Source organism: Sinocyclocheilus rhinocerous, unplaced genomic scaffold (assembly GCF_001515625.1).
Source record: "Sinocyclocheilus rhinocerous isolate Xijiao unplaced genomic scaffold, SAMN03320098_v1.1 scaffold45, whole genome shotgun sequence".
NCBI lineage: Eukaryota > Metazoa > Chordata > Actinopteri > Cypriniformes > Cyprinidae > Sinocyclocheilus > Sinocyclocheilus rhinocerous.
The window spans coordinates 678,881-699,465 of NW_015632734.1; the positions used below are offsets into that span (position 1 = coordinate 678,881).

At 37.1% G+C, this 20,585-nt stretch overlaps 2 protein-coding genes across 2 annotated transcripts in view; one reads left to right on the plus strand and one right to left on the minus strand.

Annotated features, from left to right (window-relative positions):
- The first annotated feature begins 1,847 nt into the window (after positions 1 to 1,847).
- LOC107742969 (pyruvate dehydrogenase (acetyl-transferring) kinase isozyme 1, mitochondrial-like) lies at positions 1,848 to 8,784 on the plus strand. Its single transcript, XM_016556058.1, has 11 exons — positions 1,848 to 1,956; positions 2,520 to 2,661; positions 2,750 to 2,821; positions 3,838 to 4,019; positions 4,246 to 4,341; positions 5,078 to 5,155; positions 5,265 to 5,341; positions 5,545 to 5,643; positions 6,665 to 6,775; positions 7,464 to 7,490; positions 8,564 to 8,784. Exons 1-11 carry the CDS (start codon positions 1,848 to 1,850, stop codon positions 8,702 to 8,704), a joined length of 1,134 nt encoding a protein of 377 aa, XP_016411544.1. The 3' UTR covers positions 8,705 to 8,784.
- A 2,683-nt stretch (positions 8,785 to 11,467) lies between these two features.
- Positions 11,468 to 20,585, minus strand: part of LOC107742970 (neurabin-1-like) — a 25,689-nt gene continuing 16,571 nt past the window's right edge. Inside the window, exons 9-17 of the mRNA XM_016556059.1 lie at positions 20,334 to 20,430; positions 20,153 to 20,231; positions 19,133 to 19,294; positions 17,794 to 17,848; positions 17,467 to 17,665; positions 16,170 to 16,214; positions 13,651 to 13,767; positions 13,120 to 13,308; positions 11,468 to 12,911 (exon numbers count right to left, since the gene is read on the minus strand). Of these exons, the coding sequence (XP_016411545.1) occupies positions 12,753 to 12,911; positions 13,120 to 13,308; positions 13,651 to 13,767; positions 16,170 to 16,214; positions 17,467 to 17,665; positions 17,794 to 17,848; positions 19,133 to 19,294; positions 20,153 to 20,231; positions 20,334 to 20,430 (1,102 nt within the window). The 3' untranslated portion in view covers positions 11,468 to 12,752. The remainder of the gene's footprint in view (positions 12,912 to 13,119; positions 13,309 to 13,650; positions 13,768 to 16,169; positions 16,215 to 17,466; positions 17,666 to 17,793; positions 17,849 to 19,132; positions 19,295 to 20,152; positions 20,232 to 20,333; positions 20,431 to 20,585) is intronic.

Here is a 20,585-nt window from a genome sequence, read left to right on the forward strand (position 1 = left end):
GGAGCAGTAAAAACATCACCAGTATGTGCACTACAAGTGGAAGCGGGAGAAATGCCACTGAATATTCGACGTAAACAATTGCTGGTAAATTATTGGATTAATCTAAAGGGACATAGAGATGGGCATCCTACTAAGAGGGTACTGCAAGCTAGCTGGGAAAAGGAAAGGGCGCCAAAGTTTAGTTTTGGATGGATAGGAGATGAGACAGCTAGAGATTTGGGGGTGAGTGAAAAAGAGTTCTGCCCAACTATTGTATGGCCTGACTTTCCAGTATGGAAGATTGAAACCATGGAAGTTGATTTTGAATTACATCAAATCAAAACGATAAACAATAGTATAGACCTTGTAGCTGAATACTACAGATATGTGGATGATAAATACAGAGACTATATTCAGATTTATACAGATGGGTCGAAAGATCCTGAAACGGACTGGATCAGCAATTTTTATAGTTAATCAAGGAGGTGAGGAAAGCAAACGAACCACGAATGATCTGAACGTGTATACAGTTGAGTTATATGCTATCATGATGGCATTAGAATGGATTAGAAAGGAGGACAAAATGAGTAAAGTTTTAATTGGAAGTGATTCATTGTCAGCACTGTACAGTCTCAGGACAGGTATGTCCAATAGCCGTCAGGACCTGTTATATGCAATATTAACAACATATACAAGAGTAAAGGAAAAATGTAATGAGATTCGACTGATTTGGACCCCAGCTCATATAGGCATTTTGGGCAATGAGAGAGTGGATAAATTAGCTAAACAAGCAATTAAAAAAGAGAATATTGAAGTACATATAAAGATGTCAAAATCTGAAGGGAAAAGTATAGTTTGGAAAGAAGCCATGAGAGAATGGCAACGGCAGTGGGACAGGGAAGCTAAAGGAAGACATTTGTATGCCATTCAAAATAAAGTTGGTACAGAGAGGAATTGGGGAGGGACTAGGAGAGAAGAAATAGTGATGACAAGATTAAGAATAGGACACAGTCATTTAAATAGTACATTACACATTATAGGGAAGCATCCTACTGGTTTTTGTGAATATTGTCAGACATTAGAAACCATAGAACATGTTCTTTTAAGTTGCAGAAGTTATGAAGATCAGAGGAGAAATATGATGGAAGAATTAAGAAGAGATGGGTTGGTAGGGACAGGTATTAAAGATATACTGCAAAGTGGGGTGATTAGACAAAGCAGGAAAAATATTTGTAATTTCTTAAGTAGAACGGGTTTGATGAGGAAAATATGATTGTGGAAAACAAGCTGGAGGAAATAAAATGGAATAACATTGCAGGAGAATAATCCAGAAGGTGGCGGTAATGCAACGCTCTTGGATGCAAGCCGCCGTTAAACCTCAAAGAAGAAGAAGAAGAAGAAGGTCTTCGTCAGCTTTTTGGCCGCTTCGTGTATCCGTACCGTAATACCACAAACAGACGTGCAGCGGAATCCAGGTGGCGGCTGGCTTGACCGCGGTCTTTAACTGCGGTGACAGGCCCAGCGTTCACTGATGCTCCTGCGGATCACATGAGTTCACACACACACACACACACACACACACACACGCGCTTGGCTGCTCATACTCATCGGGATTCACAACAGTCATGTATATAATGATTGCAGTGTCACTACTGAGTGATACAGAAGCGTGAAAACTGCTCTGGATGTCACTGGTTTTGAATGAAACGCTGCATGTGCGAACATGACTGACATTCAACTTCATACTTCGAGAAACAAGTACGCAGTTTTCTGCTGATTGGGTTTGGACAAGAAAATATGAGCTTAGAAAGCCAACAGGACACATTTTTCTGGATTTTCTGAAGAGTTAAACCGCAAAAGCCGCCAATATGAGGATCTTCAGGACTTTGCTGAACGCTGCATCCATCGCCAAACAAATCGACTTTTACTCCAGATTCTCACCTTCTCCTCTCTCTATGAAGCAGTTCATAGATTTTGGTAAGTCTGGGATCAGATGGATACAGTTCAGTATGAGAGTAGTACTAGAAAAGAATAAACAATCAGTCCCCTACAAAAAGTGCCATGGAGGTACTATTGTACAGTGCCCGATGAGAAAATCATGCTACTTATTATATGTAACATGGTATTTTTGTAAGTGGTGTAGAATACAATCAAAGAGATCCAACCTTAAAGCAGAAAAGAATCGAATCAAAAAAGCCCAGTCTAAAAGTCGGAATATCTAAAAATGTCATTACCGTGACGATTTTAAATGGATTCGAATAGAGAAGAATGTTCAGAAAAAGAATGTTGGAGATTACATATTATAACTAAAAAATGTAATTTTCATTTAGTTCAAGGTTTAAATAACCCAATAAACTAAAATAAAAAGGAAATAAACAACTAAATAAAACACAACAAAATTACTAAAACCTACTAACTAAAATGAGTGAAAGGAGAAAACTAAAGATGCCATAAAACTATTGCATCAGTGTAATGCTGGATAGAATCAGTGCATGTACCAAAACTCAATGATGATGTCTCTCTACATTTTTCCTCTGCAGGTTCAGAGAATGCATGTGCGAAAACATCATTCACGTTTCTAAGACAGGAACTGCCTGTCAGGCTGGCAAATATAATGAAGGAGATAGATTTATTGCCTGATAATCTTCTGAGAACTCCTTCAGTGCGCCTGGTGCAGAGCTGGTCGGTGTGAATGCACACATGCAGTCTTATTATTCTGATATGTGTGCATATGTAAGCTACGTTCTGTGGTTGTGTTGCATCTCTGCAGGTACATGCACAGCTTCCAGGATATACTGGAGTTCAAGGACAGGGATGTTGATGATGAAATGCTCATACAAGAGTAAGATTCATCAAACACCTTCTAGTAGAGGTCTTCTTGGGTCCTAAGGATGGACCCTTTCAAATTACTAGGGTTCTCAGAAACAGAAGTCTTCATAGTTGGGTTAGCATCTAACTCTACTACAACAAATATAACTACAATATATACCCAAGAGCATTTCTGTAATTTAATGCCATGGTATTCTAACACAAAGTATAGTTATATATACATATGAAGAGTTCAGATGCAAAAGCCTCTAAGTGCCATTAGAAATGTTCTTCTAAAATGAGCAATTTTATCAGGCTTGATTGGTTCTTTTCATTGCCATTAAAGTGAAATAACTGAACAAACATATGAGCCTGATGAAAATGCTAATTTTAGAAGAAAATTTCAATATAACTTTTTAATTAATTTCAGAAATTTTAAATATATATAAACTTATTTTTATATTATGAAATGTTGGTCAAATGAAAGAAAGATGTCAAATTTGACATCACTGCATTAGAAACACTCATGCAGCAGTGTTAACCAGTTTTCTGTAATTTAATGCTAACTAAATAAAAAAAAAACTCCTAATGTTTGCTAGATTTACAATATTAATAACTATGGAAACATGTCATCACATGTTGCTGCTGCATGCATCTGTATTTGTAGTGTTTGGTAATTTACACAGAAGCATGAATTGACAGAGAAGAAGGGGGATAATAATAATAATAATAATAATATCATAGAATTCTTGATATGCATTTGTTTTGAATAATAAAATATTGCTAAATGCTCAAAATGAGAAGTGAAAGGTTGGCATGTTTTAAAATAACTGGGGACTATTTGATAAAATTGCATTTATTAAAAATGATCCCAAACCCGAGGCTACTAATATCAGACCCGACCCGTGTCTAAAGCACCCGTCTAAGTTTTGAACCCAAATGCACTTGAGTCCCAATCCAAGTGGACCCATGAAGACCTGTACCTTCCAGTCCTACCTGTGCTAACACACACACACACTCAAACTCACACACTCACTTCTGTTGTTTTAGCTTCACAGATGCTGTGATTAAGATCAGGAACCGTCACAATGATGTGCCCACCATGGCTCAAGGAGTGGTGGAATACAAGGAGACCTACGGGACCGACCCGGTCTCCAGCCAGAACATCCAGTACTTCCTGGACCGGTTCTACATAAGCAGGATCTCCATCAGAATGCTCCTGAACCAGCACAGTGAGACCCACACACACACACACATGATGCTTTATAATGGGCTCCATGCTGGACAGCAGAAATGCACAGTCCGATGAATGGGGCTTCTGGAACGTGTAGATTGGATTAGCAGCATGTTTACAAGTTTCCCAGATATCATGGATTGATGGGTCAGCCAGTAAACATCGAGCTGTGTTGTTTCACCACCAGTAAGATGTCTGTCTGTGTCATGTCTGTGTGTTTCCAGCTCTTCTGTTTGGAGGAAAGATACGTGACAATCCTGCTCATCCCAAACAGATCGGCAGCATTGACCCCAGCTGTTGTGTCACTGATGTCGTGAAAGGTGACAGTGATCTATCCATCTCATAAACATGCAGCAGTAATTAAAGATTTTTTATTAACGAGGCATTGACAATTAAGAAAATGTTCCCTCAAAATTCTCATTTTAAAAAAAAATACTTTTTTACATTTATGTTTACATTTAGTTATTTAGCAGATGCTTTTATCCAAAGCGACTTACAAATGAGGACAATAGAAGCAATCAAAATCAACAAAAGAGCAACACAATATGAACACAATTTAAGTAATATATCATTTATGCAGTAATTTATAACTTATAAGAAACTTCACTAAGAACAGCAAAAAAACAACCCTTAAAAGTAAAACATCTAGACACAATACAGTAATGAGAATTTGATAAAAAGTTTATGTCAGCATAAATTAAATTCAGTAGAGCCAATGTTACCGTGATTAAATGTATGAATACATTTAAAATTTTTCATTATTTTTTCTGCAGTACAGTAATGAAAATGGGGAAAGGAGTGCTTTGTAGACTTCATTTAAGCCATATTGATTGATTGATTTATGAGTTTTGAGTTGAAATATGATCTGAATGCCCTAGCAACCACCCAAAACACGTTAAGAAACAATGTAGCAATGCTCTGGCACACAGCCACAACACACTAGAATCACGACAGCAACTTTTCCCTTGACGAGCGCCATTTATATTTTCTTCAGAATCTATAAAACATCAGTTTTCCTGTTCAATATTTCAACCTTTTCCCGTTACTGTATTTCAGATGCTTATGAAAATGCCCGAAACCTTTGCGACCGGTATTATATGAACTCACCTGAGTTAGTACTGGAAGAATTTAACGGTAACTTCCTGCTGCACGCACATTTACTACAAGACTGAATGAATGATTAGTAAACCATCAGCTTTCCACATGAAGTGTGAGTGCTGTTTCTTTTGTGTCTCCGCTGCAGTTAAAGGGCCTGATAACCCCATTGCTGTGGTGTATGTGCCGTCTCATCTGTACCACATGGTGTTTGAGCTCTTTAAGGTGCTGTGCTTCCGTTCTCACTGCTGAAATATTGAAGTATGCACTCATCTGGAGAGAATATTTGCCCGGAGTTCTGAGTAGAGTGTTAATATGAGTTTTAGATCACGTCTGCTGTTGTGTCTCATGATGTGCAGTGAATGGCTTTGCTCTTTTAGGTGAGCAGCAGCGGGCTGAGCTATAAATATGTTGTGTGACTCCTGCAGAATGCCATGCGCGCCACCATGGAGCTTTACGAAGACGCCATGGAGTATCCTCCAGTGCATGTGCAGATCGTCCTGGGCCACGAGGACCTGACTGTGAAGGTACAGAGTCCGAGAGACCGCTGCGGTCAGATCTGTGGTGACACCTCACTTCACCAAACAGCCAGCTGGACTCTTTCTTTTTCTTCTCTTTCTTTCTTTTTCTCTTCCTTCCTTCATTCTTTTGTTCTTTCTTTTTCTTTCTTCATTTGTTCGTTCTTTCTTTCTTCATTCTTTTTCTCTTTCTTCCTTCCTTTCTTTCTTTTTCTTTTCCTTCCTTCCTTCGTTCTTTCTTCCTTCCTTCATTCTTTTGTTCTTTCTTTATTTTTCTCTTCCTTCCTTCATTCTTTTGTTCTTTCTTTCTTTTTCTCTTCCTTCATTCTTTTGTTCTTTCTTTTTCTCTTCCTTCATTCTTTTGTTCGTTCTTTCTTTCTTCCTTCATTCTTTTCGTTCTTTTTCTTTTTCTTCCTTCCTTCGTTCTTTTGTTCATTCTTTTTATCTTCCTTTCTTTTTCTCTTTCTTCCTTTCTTCCTTCATTCTTTTGTTCTTTCTTTATTTTTCTCTTTCTTCACTTTCTTTCTTTTACTCTTCCTTCCTTCGTTTTCTTTCTTTCTTTCTTTCTTTCTTTCAGCATGGATGCATTAAAACATCAAACATGACCGTAAAAACATTTATAATGTTACACAAATATTTCTATTTCAAATAAATGCTGTTCTTTTGAACTTTCTGTTCCAAGAATCCTGAAAAAAAAAAAAAAATCACGTTTCCACAGAAATCGTTCTCAACATTGATAATAGTAATAAATGTTTCTTGGGCAGCAAATCAGCATATGAGAATGATTTCTGAAGGATCATGTGACACTGAAGACTGGAGTAATGAAAATTTAGCTTTGATCACAGAAATAAATTATATTTTAATATATATATACATTTATATACATTTTTTATCAAATAAATCCAGCCAACCCCAAGCTTTTGAAAGCTGGTGTAAATCTGCACTTAATGTAATGGTAGACTCTTTGATCAATAATAGGCCATAAAAAAGTAAAGCCCGGTTTAATGTGAACCGTGTTGTTCTGTGATAGGTCAGTGATCGTGGAGGCGGAGTCCCGCTGAGGAAGATTGACAGGTTGTTTACGTACACATACTCCACTGCACCTCGTCCTCAGATGGACACGTCTCCAGCCACTCCTCTGGTCAGTGTGTGACATCTCTGAAATCTGATCATGCTCTCAGTACAGTCCGCATCTCAGGGTCCCGCTTTCTTTCGGTTTCATTTTTTAATGCTCAGAAACTGAAGAGTTGTAGTAGCTGTGCTGCTTACTTTATAAAGCAGTAAAAGTGCCCCTTTCTGCACCCAAAACCAGTCGTCTGTGGATGATAGTCTTAAACAAGTACTGGTGGGACGTTGTGTTGCTCCACTTCACAGACGCTGAGTGAAAGGGTAGTTTTATAATGACGGGACACTCATTTATGACACTTTATTCACCAGGAAGAACAGCTCGTTCCGCGCGTCATACGTCATTATGCTATTTCTACGTCACTACGCATGCGCAGTACTTTCCAGTTTCGGTTTTCAATCCGATCAAGTTGTTTACATGTCCTCTCGCTCGGATTACAAAACTTACAATCCCATCGAAATTTTAGTCGGATCTGGCCAATTCAATCCGATTGACGTTTACGTGACTTTTTTATTCTGATTGTGCTTCTAGTCCTATTACGATCGGATTAGTAGGGTCCATTGCACACTTTTAGAAAAAATGGCTTAAAGGTAAAAATGCCTATAAAACGTGTTGGAAATTATTAATTTATCACTGCTCAGGGCTTGCAAAATTTCAAAATCGCTGGTAGCCCTTCGGGCAGACATTCTTCAGATTTTGGTAGGGCACAGATGCTGTCATTTATATCAGAGTGAGTACCTCTGTCTGTAACGTAACCCTATATAATAACCTCTGCTTTTCATCCTCCCAAATCTATGTATTTTTATTATACAGTGGGGAAAATAATTAATTGATCCCCTACTGATTTTGTAAGTTTGCCCACTTACAAAGAAATGAAGGGTCTATCTCAATTAATTATTTTCCCCACTGTAATTATTTGCATAAAAAATTAAATTCTATTTTTGCATTTTTTATATTGCTTTAACAGCAATGCAAAAAAATGTCAATGTCATTACAGTAATATGGAAAAATATGATGAAAAACTACAAAGCCAACATTTGAATTGTGTGTCTCAATGCAAAAACAAGTTTAATGGTCCTAAAACAGACTCAGAAACAGTTTAATGCTCTTCAGAAAAATATGAAGCACCACAACTGTTTTTAACACTGATAATAAGAAATGTTTACTGAGCATCAAATCATCATATTAGAATTATTTCTGAAGATCATGTGACACTGAAGACTGCAGTAATGATGCTGAAAATTCAGCTTTGATCACAGCAATAAGTTACATTTTAACATTCACATAGAAAACATTATTGTTATTATAAATTATTACATATTAGTTACTAGTTATTATAAACTATTTAGTGCTGTCAAACGATTAATCGTGATTAATCGCATCCAAAATAAGTTTTTGTTTACATTATATATGTATGTGTACTGTATATTTATTATGCATATATAAATACACACACAGTATATATTTTGAAAATATTTACATTTATATATTCATATTCTTATATTTTATATAAATATATTTAATATATAAACAACAATTTTCTTAAATATATACGTGCATGTGTTTGTATTTATATATACATAATAAATATACACAGTACACACACATACTATGTAAACAAAAACTTTTATTTTGGATGCGATTATTCGCGATTAATCGTTTGACAGCAGTAAAACTTTTATAATAATAATATGAATAATTATTATCGAAATTGATCCGAAATGATTTACTGAAATAATGCTCGATTTATTTTCTTTCTCATTTCTGGATTCCATTTATAATAATGTATTTTAATCCCTGGAGGCTTTGTCCACTGAGTCCATTGAGAGGCTTCCCGTTTACAACAAATCCGCCTGGAAGCATTATAACACCATCCATGAAGCGGATGACTGGTGTGTCCCCAGCAAAGAACCCAAGGACATGACCACCTTCCGCAGCTTCTAGTCTGATCTCAACGCTTGTGCTGTGCATGCGCTCGCCAGACTCCCTCTCGCACCTTTCACCAGCGCACCTGCTTCTGCAGACCCCAAACAGCATCTTAGCTTCATCTGTCCGCCCCGTGTCGATCAGGACAGAAGAGTAACGAAAGAGACTGGGAATACATGAAAGAGCATGCTGGAATACTATATGTTTCTAGTATGTTCTAATGAAAACTTTTTGCACTGTAGCATGTGCTACCAGTATTGTAAGTTAGCACAGGTGTTTCTAGTGCCATCACATCCCAGATAGACAATTAGGCTTTTGTCCTTCTGGCGTATTTTGAGTGTGTATTATTTATGTATGCGTTTCATGACTCATTTGAATGTGTAAGTCAGTATACAGTATATTTATTTTTCTTTGATCTGAAAAGAGCTGTTTTTGACAGGGTAAAAAAAGGGGTTTTTTACACTACCATTGAAAAATTTTAACCAAACTATGTTACAGACTTTTCATTAAGACCCTAAAGAATCATATCAACTTGTGGAAAATGGGCATCCGATGACCCCTTTAAGAAAGTGTGAGAATGTAGTGTGAAGGGTTTAAAAATGTGTTAAATGCTTCACACCACTAGAAAATGTTCAGCTTCAACAAACTAATTAACATTGCAAGCACTTAAAGGACAAAAAAAAGAGAGGAACAAACGCATATGAATTGTCCAGTTTTAAACGAGTGTTCAGGAGTTTGAATCTCATCCTGTTTCAATAAAGCACTGAGTACAATAGCAGTGAGACTGCAGCCTCATGACAAACGTATTATACACTTTCAAACACAGTCATTGTAGGACATGCTTTTCATGACGCGATTGTGACATTCAGACATTAGTGTACAGTAGTGATAGATATGATTCACTGTCAGTGTTGCCCACTAATTGTCAGGGGACATTGCTAAAGGAAGGTAGATTTGTTGCTAAAAGTTGCTAAATGGCGTTATGTCATTATGTAATCATGCAATCAATCTTAGCAAAAAAATATTTTATATATGTTAATTTATATTTGTTCGTAAAATAATATAAATGCGTAATATTAAATTGGTAGTTATTGGTAGTTAGTTAGCATGCTACAATCTAAGTCTGTAAAAATAGGGCACAATCTACTATGTTAATGTAAAGGAATTTTCCGTATTGATTCTTACAGGTGTTTTTCCTGCACTTTAAATTACGCATTGTATAATAATAATGGATAATGTCCTGGAAAATTACTGACTTGTCCATTTTTCTAGATTTTTTTTTTTACAGTGTACTAACTCAGTAGTTCCCAACCCTGGTCCTGGAGGCACCCCAACACTGCATATTTTGCATGTTTCCTTTCTCTGACACACCAATTTCAGGTCTTGGAGTCTCTATTAATGAGCCGATGACCTGAATCAGGTGTGTTTGATTAAGGAGACATGCAAAACGTGCAGTGTTGGGGTGCCTCCAGGACCAGGGTTGGGAACCACTGTACTAACTGATCAACAATCACAGGTACAAGCTACTAACAAGGTATATCATAAATGAACAATTATTAAATTATAGTTGTTCTTATTATTAAATTGAACAACTGCAAATAGCAGCTAACTTAATTCATGTGATACGTGTACTGCTTGTCATCGCTGGTTTCCTCTTTTTGTGTAATTCAGATGAATAAAATGTGTTCCTTTTATTATTTTAAGTCACAAAAGTTGCCAAATAAATTTTAAAAATAGCTATTTTTTTCTGCTAGGTGCTTTTGGAATAAAAAGTTGCTAGGGCAGTATGAAACGTTGCTAAATCTAGCAACAAAATTGCTAAATTGGCAACACTGTCACTGTTTTGAAGGCCTCCAATCGACACACGCTGGTGACGCCTGCTGGTCAGAACGTGTAAATGCAACGAAAACAGCCCAAATGTGGGTAAAAACAACTTTTGCAAACCCATTGCAAATGTTTTATTGAATGTGTAATCTACTAAATGCAATTTACAAAATCAAATACCATTAAATATTAAGTTCCTGTAGCCCGTGTGTTCTTTTATTAAGCTACTAGAGACTATTAACTACTAATGTTCCTTTTATAGAAATGTCATTAAAAATTAAAAATATCTGCAGATGTATAAAACTGATCCGCGGTCAGGTCAAATGTGTTCACAAAGATCGCCTTCTAGCGGCGAATCACTGGAATGTTGAAAGAGTTTATGACGTAACGGCGGCTCGTTTAATGAAATCACGTGACTTTGGCAGTTCCATAATCACAGGTTTGAACTGAGCAAATGATTCGCAAAGGATTCGAATCTTCACGAAGCAGTGCTTCGAAAGCGTTTGATCTGAATCTAGGTAATTGATTCATTTTGATTGAACAGGCTTTATCCATGTTTACTTTTTGAACATGGTTCTAGTGTGAAGTGAGCTGGATTTTGGACTCCACACAAACACACACACACAGTCTTTTCTTTTACAAGAGGTGAAAGCATTTATTTTGCAGCTTATGCACTTTGTACCAGATAGAAAGCTTGATTTTTGTCTGTTCAAAATCATCTATTTTACAAGGTAGAAAAATATAACCACAGGACACAGAATCACCATGACATGAGCACTCTCCTTACAATCAGATGATTATCCAGTACTTAAATTCATTACAGCCTCTGTTAGCCAAATACAATTTGGGCCATGGCCACTACTAAAACTATGCTACACTGTGCAACAGTTATGTATTTTTGACCCATATCCATAATATAAAAGCAGTAAGAATCACCATGACATGAGCACTCTCTCCTTACAATCAGATGATTATCCAGTACTTAAATTCATTACAGCCTCTGTTAGTCAAATACAATTTGGGCCATGGCCACTACTAAAACTATGCTACACTGTGCAACAGTTATGTATTTTTGACCCATATCCATAATATAAAAGCAGTAACCGTCCAAATAAAAACAACAAACGAGATGTTCAAACACCTTTCACTTTGAGTTTAACTCTCTGCTTTTCAGAATGAGCAAAATGGTTTTAACCAGCAAGCTATTCTACTTAGTAGAAAATGTGTACAAAAGTTAATGTCTCTTCCTTAAAGCTATGCTAATAGTAGTGTATAAAATATTTCATTTGTACATTTATAAACCACGTTCCCCTTTTGTTTCAGTAAAAATATAGTGCTCAATATTACTCGGCTGTACAAGGATCCAGCAAAATGACCCGTTTAGCACCACAGGCCAGAAGTACTCCTAAAATACAATACAAAATCTTTTTTGAAAGCACTATTCATGCCACAATATTAGAGGCAACGTTGTGAAAATAGGCATCTGAATATTTATATACCCCTTAGCAAGTTTTCTTTTTTTATAGCTCCTACAGTGGTATCATAAAATACAATTAAAACTAATAAAAGGTTTGGGTCTGCTATGAATTGGACCGCCATATTCATTTTCTCACAAGCTAGTCTAATATCTCACTTACTCAGAACACTGAAAAAGTAATTTTCTTAATCAGCATTTTGTCTTGTTTTCCAGGAAAATGATCTAAACGTTCTTAGGATACATTAATACAGATGTATTTTCTTTCAGAGGATTATTTTAAATTAAATGCAATTTCTTCTGGAAATGTAAGCTTTTAGCAAAAACGACAACAAAAATATACATTTAACAACATTTTGTATATTCTCTAAAAATCTGTCTTTTCTTATGCAAATACATTAATCTTGTTTTAGCGATGCTGAGATATTTTACTGAAAAAAAGACAAAATACTGATCTTTTTACAGTGAAGGAAACATGCCTAAAGATGGGTTCAATCTGTAAACGCTTTTCTTAGTAAATTCACAACCTGTAGATGAACAGTATATTTCTGCTCATATGTGTGCTGCACAGACTGAAGTGAAAAGAGTACAATATGATCTTCCTTAGTGTTTCAGCTCGACCGTCTGACTGTTATTAATGACTTACTGACCGTATTCACTCATAGTGACTCCTCTAGAATGGCTCATATGTGTTGTAAACAGTCTGCCAATGGAGTGCGTCAAGAACGAAGACGAATAAAAGAGGAAAAGATGATGCTCTGAACATCATCAGCACACCGAGTCAGTGCTGGCAGGCAGCCGTCCGCTGCGTCTGGCCTCTTTCTCACGCTTTTCCCGCTGTTTCTCCATCTTCTCTTGTGCTTTCTTCATCTCCTTCAGTTTCTTCTTGATGGTGGCTCGCTCATTCTGACTGGAAACACCCAGAGCCTGAGTACAGAGAACAGAGTGTGTCAGCAGATGACAAAATACAATTAAGCGACATCTTGCAGTGGTCTTAATGCACTTTTAAAATGTAGAGTATTCAAATAAGCCAAAATAAAAAGCTATTTCTAATTACAACACATACACATGCATTTAAGGCTACACTAATGCCAGTTTATGTCAGATTCGAAACTTCCAAATATATCCAGCTCACCTTCAGTCGGTCACTGTCCAGGTTGAGGAGCTGCTGTCCATCGATGGCCTGTGTGCTGAACTCAGGCGTGTACTGATCCATGTTCATACCCATCAGCCAATGACACACCTGCTGGGACGTCCAATCAGAGACGGGACGGTTCTGCCAGTGATACTCCTTCCCTCCAGAACAAGGCTCCTCATCCAGCATCTAATACACACACATATCAGCCAGGTGATCTCATGCTCCTAGAGACAGCCATCATTTTATTTAATGCTTACTGTAGAATATATGAATGAATGTGGGATGATTTCTGTGCTCAGAAGACGGAGTGAATGTTATCTCACGCAACACGAAGCATGCATCTGATCCTCTCGGTCATGCAAAACAAACACTACTGTGATCAGCCGCATGAAAACAAACAATCAGCACACGCATGCATGCGTCACACTAAATCACAGGAACGACACGAGCGAAGAGGCACGAGACAGTACTTGAGGAAACGCATGCAAAGGAACGGCGGTGAGAGCGTCATGTCTGATCTGCACTCACCTCGCTGGAGGAGAAGGTTAATGTATGAGAGCGGCCTGACAGGTTGGGCTCCACCACCAGCCCAGAAAAATCGGAAGCAGGACTGCTGGGGTTCGAATCATCTAGCACTGACAAACTCTGGAACGGCCACAGAGAGCAGGATTTGTTATCCAAACACAAGGATTGGGGGAGCTTCAGCTCTTTAAACCAAAAGAATGAGCTTCAGAGAAAAGAACTTGTCAGTGAGTGTAACATCATCAACAGTCCTACCAAATGACTAGAAATACCGATACACTGACCAGACTGATTAATCAACAAACATTTGGGTAAAATCTACTGCAAGTAGACATTATCCTTATAGAAATATTCATTATTTTAAAGTACTGACACTGGATATTGAGACAGATTTCATGAATCAGTTTGATTCAGATTCACAAGCTCTTGATTCGATCCGATTTTGATCTCGATTTGATTCATTTGGTTGTAAACTGCATCAGCTACAGAACGTGCAAATTTCAAAGAATAGTTCATCCAAAAATCAAAATGGTCATCATTTAACTCACCCTCATGTCGTTCCAAACATGTATGAGTTTCATTCTCATGTTGAACACAACAGAAGATATTTTGAAGAAGCAAACAGTTGTCGGTCCCCACTGACTTCCATAGTAGGGAAAGAAATACTATGGAAGTCAACAGGGACCCATCAACTGTTTGATTACCAGCATTCTTCAAAATATATGTGACCCTGGACCACAAAACCAGTCATAAGGGTCAATTTTACATAATACATAATCTGAAGGCTGTATAAATAAGCTTTCCATTGATGTATGGTTTGTTAGGATAGGACGATATTTGGCCGAGATACAACTATTTGAAAATCTGGAATCTGAGGATGCAACAAATCACCTTTAAAGTTGTCCAAATGAAGTCCTTAGCAATGTGCTTTTGTGCTCCAGGGTCACATTCTTTTATGTTCAACATAAGAAAGAAACTCATACAGGTTTGAAACAACACGAGGGTGAGTAAATGATGACAAAAATCATTTAAAAAAAAATATATATATATAATTTTTGGGTGAACTATTCCTTTAAGGAATACAATATCTCAACCAAAAAAGTTCTAAATTTCTAAAAGCTCTTAAGTTTACAAGAAAACGTGTCAGTTGCTACATTATTATAATATTAAAGGTTAAAATTAACAAGTTCAAACTATAAAATTCAACCGCTATTTATATTTGGACATGACATAATCAACACTCAAATAAAATAGAGTTGCTGGTTCATCAAAATGAAGATCAATTAAAATAGTGTAATCAAAATTGTCAAGCCAGCCCTATTAATATTGCATTATATTGGGTATTTATAACTCATATCGGTTGACCACCACCTACCTACAACTACGTTTTAGCGACAACTACAACATACTGTAACAGCACAAGACAGAGCAACATACTAAACCCAACCCAATCTCACATGAAAACGCAACTATTTTATGAGGTGGAGATTTCATATGAATTTGTACGATTTGCATGATCTTTATTAGGGGTGTAACGGTACACGTATATAAAATTTTCGGTACAGGTCTTTCGGTTCGGCATGAATGTGCACTGAACAAATCTTTAAATTCAAGAAATTCAAACAATAAATGCCACTATGACGCTCTTTAATGTGGCGCGACAGATCGCCATATAAACGCCTCAGTGCAAACGGCAGCGTTGATGAGCGTAATCAGCCCTTCCTCTTAAAACTACTAGTTTTAATGCGAAATAAACATGAATGAACATCTCATGCCTCAAGTAATCTCTCAATCAGTGTTTCAACCGTGGAAAGACGTCAATAAAACAGTTTGTAAACAATAACGTAGCATAACATTTACCTAAGACATAAAGAGCATTTCACAAAATATTAGACTATATACTTTATATTTTACTTTACCTGTTAGTGATGTCTTAATTATTTAATGTAAGTTTAATAAATAAATCTGTTATGAAGCCACTATGTAAATGATTATAGGCCTATTTCAACAACAAATAGAAATTGTATAATTTTGGTACGAGGTACGTACTGAACCGTCATGTTTGTGTACCGTTACACCCCTAATTTTTACAAAAAAAAAAGTAAGCATGAAGGTCCACCCATAAACACAACCATCACTCGGGTTCAAGTAGATCGTACAAAAACATACGAATGAGATAACAGTTATGTCAAATAGTTATGAATTTCCATGAGAGTGTGTTGACTAAACCAGATAAGCAGTGTAATGCATCTACATGCTGATTTGACAATAAAAGGAAATTTTTTTTGAAAAAAAAAAAAATGTTTTGAAGGCTGAAAAGAAAAAGAGTGAGTGTACAAATCAAATCTGATTAAATCGGAAGCAGCATCATGCATCTAGTGCATTGCATTCAACAAACACACACACACTACTGTGCTTCTATATTAAAGCTCGACACATGAGGTTTGATATTTAGCAAGAATTTCACTACATTTCTAAATCAAATCTGACATCTATGAGCGCTTATAAGACAAAACATACTGTACCAAATCTAAGGAGCGACTGAACAGAGACGACCAGGAGAGGTTTGTCTGTTCGGGAAAAGGGGTAAATAATATGACGTCACTGTCCCAAACACGCTTCAGCTGGAGCTGATTAAACAGAGAGGGCTCAAAGAGCTGCTGAATTCATTTTCTGACACCTGGACCGAGTCTGTTTGGCTCAAGTCGGATGAAAGATCACATCCATATGGCTGCAGGCTTCCTCCTTAGCAACTCACAATTACAAACAAACTAAAGCAAGTCCAGCTGGATGCCAGATATTTGTTGTTTATTATTTAGTTTTGTCGTGTGTTTGGCAGAAAGCTGGTTTGTTCTCCCATTGACTCATGTTTAACTAGAAATGATCAGCACCAGAAGTCCATACATGCACTGTTCAAAACTTTGGGATCAGTGAGATTTTTTTTTTTTTTAGAAGAAATGAATACTTTTATTTAGCAAGGATGCATTAAATTGATCAAAAGTGACAGTAAATACTTTTACATTATTACCCAAAAATGTATATTTCAAATAAATGCAGCATATTAGAATGATTTTTGAAGGATCATGTGACACTGAAATTCAGATCAAATCAATGCCAGCCTTGGTAAACATAAGAGACTTATTTCAAAGACATTACCGACCCCAAACATGTACACTACTTTTATTTTTTAATGAATACAACATAATGGGGTGTCCCTTGACTTTTTTTTTTTTTTAGAGCCCATGCTTTTATTGTGAGAGGCACTGAACTGTTATCCAACATATTAATTTAGAATGAATACAATCTAGTTTTAAGCACATCTAATATCTTAATTCGATCACTTTTGTTAGATTTTTGTGCTTGTTTAATGTTTTCTTTTTGCTCGAAATAACCAAAAGAAAGGGAGAAAATCAACTCATTTGCACCATATGTGTGGAAAGTGCCAAATATTTAGATTATTTAGCCCTAGAACTGCAATATAAATGACAAGACAATAATGTCAGAATTCACATTCCACATCTTAAAGGGATAGTTCACCCAAAAATGAAAATGTGATGTTTAATCATTTGTGTTCTACTGAAGAAACAAAGTCACCTACATCTTGGATGCCCTGGGGGTAAGCAGATATAAACATCAAATTTTCATTTTTGGGTGAACTATCCCTTTAAGAGAAGTGTTTTATAAATAAGGTTGTTCTCATGCAAAAAAGTCAATTCGTTGTCATTATGTTTTGAAGATCTATAATAGATCTGGACTAGTTTTAATCTACGCAAGTGAATCAATCCTGGAGCAGAAGTGCTCTGAGAGAGAAGTAGTTGTCACCTTGTTTTTGGAGCTGTGGCTGTGTTCGCTGGCGTCTGCAGTGGTGTGTGGGAGACTGCTGGATGAGGACGATGGCTCTCTGTCTCGCTCTTTGTCTTTCTCTCCGAACCAGGAGAAGGGCATGCAGGTGGGGATGGAGGTCACGGACTCTGAAGGGGAGACTCGGACCCCTGACTCCTCCAGTAACTCCGCTGAACCCCTACAACACAACACAACACAACACACTGAGACATGAGGAGAGGAAATACAAGCTCTGTGTGCTAGAAGCATTTTACCAGCCTATAGATACTTATTCCAATGGCACCTTTTTTATTTGTTTAGCTGGACCTTTTGATGCACGTGACTTTAACTAATCTATGACACAGCTTGCCTTCAACTTTTGCTTGCAAAAAACAAGTAAATGGGACATTCCTAACAGAGAACCAGATTGTAAAAAAAGAGCTTTCATATTGACAACTAACGTCAAATGAATAAAAATGCCCCACAAATTTAATATAAAGGGGCAAAAATTGCCCCTGCACAATTAAACAATAGATTGCGGCTGTTGCAATTTATTTTAAAAAAAAGAAATGTGAAAATGAATGAAAAGTGTCTATTCGCAGAATTATATTTTGATCCGCGCACACTGCAACAAGATAGCTTTTTACGCATTGTTTTCTTTGCAGCGTTGAGACTTGTAACCGATCACACACATTTCCGTTGAGCTTAGGAATGCAATGGCCAATCAGAGACTCTTAGATTAGTCAGCGCTGAGTTATTGTTACGACATAGATGCAATGTAAATAAAACATTAATTTGGTAACTTCATTGATTATAACAAAGGTTTTTGCTAGAATATATGAGCCGTTTCGACAAAATGCAGACACAAAACACAAAAAAGTTTTTGTATGTATTCTATTAATCAACATTAATAATTATTACAATATCAAGAGCAACAATCGACAATAGCAATATTAGCAGCCCTATTAGCTCCTGTTGTTAAACGTATCATTTAGATACAATGTTAAACAGTCAATTGTTATTGGCAACAGTTTAAAGTATTTTGATTGATTGAAGTAATTGGTTAAATTGAAGTATTTGACATTCGAGATAACACATACAATTATTTACGTGATGATAAAAATTGGCCTCACAAATGTAAAAAATGCCCCAGGAAATCATTTCCAGGGGGCAAAAAGTTCATTTCTGACCCTGCCAGAAGTATAGTAATACCAGTCTTTTTTTTTTCCGCCTTGAGGAAACAAGCTGATGATTTTCTTTGCAGCGTTGAGACTTGTAACCAATCACACACATTTCCGTTGAGCTTAGGAATGCAATGGCCAATCAGAGACGCTTAGATTAGTCAGCGCTGAGTTATTGTTACGACATAGATGCAATGTAAATAAAACATTCATTTGGTAACTTCAGTGATTATAACAAAGGTTTTTGCTAGAATATATGAGCCGTTTCCCCAAAATGCAGACACAAAACACAAAAAAGTTTTTGTATGTATTCTATTAATCAACATTAATAATTATTACAATATCAAGAGCAACAATCGACAATAGCAATATTAGCAGCCCTATTAGCTCCTGTTTTTAAACGTATCATTTAGATACAATGTTAAACATCAAAACTGATGCATTGGATTTTTTACAGCAGTCAATTGCTCATGAATTTCTTGAGCTCTGTGCGACCTGTGGGCTTCTCGCTGGCGAGCTGAGCGTCTCTTTGAGTTTACTGCGGGACGGTGGCTGCCGTTTGGATCTCTGGGCCAGCTGGGCCTTTGCACGATGGGCGCTGGTGTCCAAACGCTCCGTCTCAGGAACCACCTCGCTCCAGTCCGCTCCTGGAGAACAATGCATGCTTAACTGACTGAGAGATCCTTTGAAAGCTCTGCAACTGTATGCATTACTGCTCATCTTCAAGTTGGTCAAGTGAATTCGCTGTAGTCACAGCTTCTTCTGACCTCTTTGTGAACAGTGTTTATTATGTGTTTATTTATGATTTATCTCTATGCAACTGACAATGGATAATGGACCATCTGGAGACGTAACTACCTGCTTTCTCTCAGGCCTACTCAAAAATTGGCTATGTTAGCTTACTTCAGACCAAGTTTCATTGGTTAATTTTGTTTGCCATTGTTGGTTTTAACAAGAGTGGCACTTGGTATAGTTTCCTGTGCTGGGTTTAGTTTCTGCATCTAAAGAAACAGCATCAGTAAACACTGTTGCATAATAATACTGTTGTAGAAGAAACAATATTATTGATTAATGTGGTAAGATATGTACAAGCAGTTATTAAAAGAAGGGATGCTTCCTCTCAAGGATGCTTTTTCTCACAGACATGATGTAATGAAAAAAAAACATTGTCAGTATATGCCAATACAAACACCAGCCTAGTGTTTTAAAACATGACTACACTTGAATAATAACCAATTGAGAAATCCAACCAGTTAATTCAGGATTAAAATGACCCGGGAGTTAACTATTTTATATGTGAAAAGTCAACTGCATGCTTATTTAGCATAATTATGCATATATTTCATGTTGCTGTTCCTCTCTGCAGCAGTTTTTATGTTTCTATGACTGAGCCCAACTGGTTTTCGCATCTTATAACTTCAGTCTGGGCTCAGCATGATATCACAATCAATTAATCCTGCTTGGATTTAGACAGCCATTAAGAAGCATTGAGATCTTTAACTCACCCAGCAGAATTGAATCTGCAGACTTACTGCCCGACAGTGGAGACTCATGACGACCGCTGCCAGACTCAAGCTTTGCCAGCTACACACAGAGACAGATTGACAGGTAGGAATCAGAGAAAGCATGAAAGCTTTATGTGCGAATTCATTTCTGCTGCCGCTGATAAATGAAGTGTGTTCTCACCCTGCGCTGCAGATCCTCTATCTGAGTTTTATACTTGGCCTCTCTCTCCTCCAGAGTTCTCCGTAAGTCCTCCTCCCTCTGCTCATACTCCGCCTCTCTACAACACAACACACACACACACACACGAACACACACACACACACACACAAACACAAACACAAGAACCCACACACGAACACAAACACACACACACACACACACACACACACACACACACACACGAATACAAACACAAACACACACACACACACA

Bases quoted from the DNA above. Each gene is read 5' to 3' on its own strand.
- LOC107742969 (XM_016556058.1), top strand. From the start codon at position 1,848: ATGAGGATCTTCAGGACTTTGCTGAACGCTGCATCCATCGCCAAACAA. The intron at 4,020-4,245 runs GTGAGACCCACA...GTGTGTTTCCAG, and splicing joins AATGCTCCTGAACCAGCACA to CTCTTCTGTTTGGAGGAAAG. The intron at 7,491-8,563 runs GTGAGTACCTCT...TAATCCCTGGAG, and splicing joins ATGCTGTCATTTATATCAGA to GCTTTGTCCACTGAGTCCAT.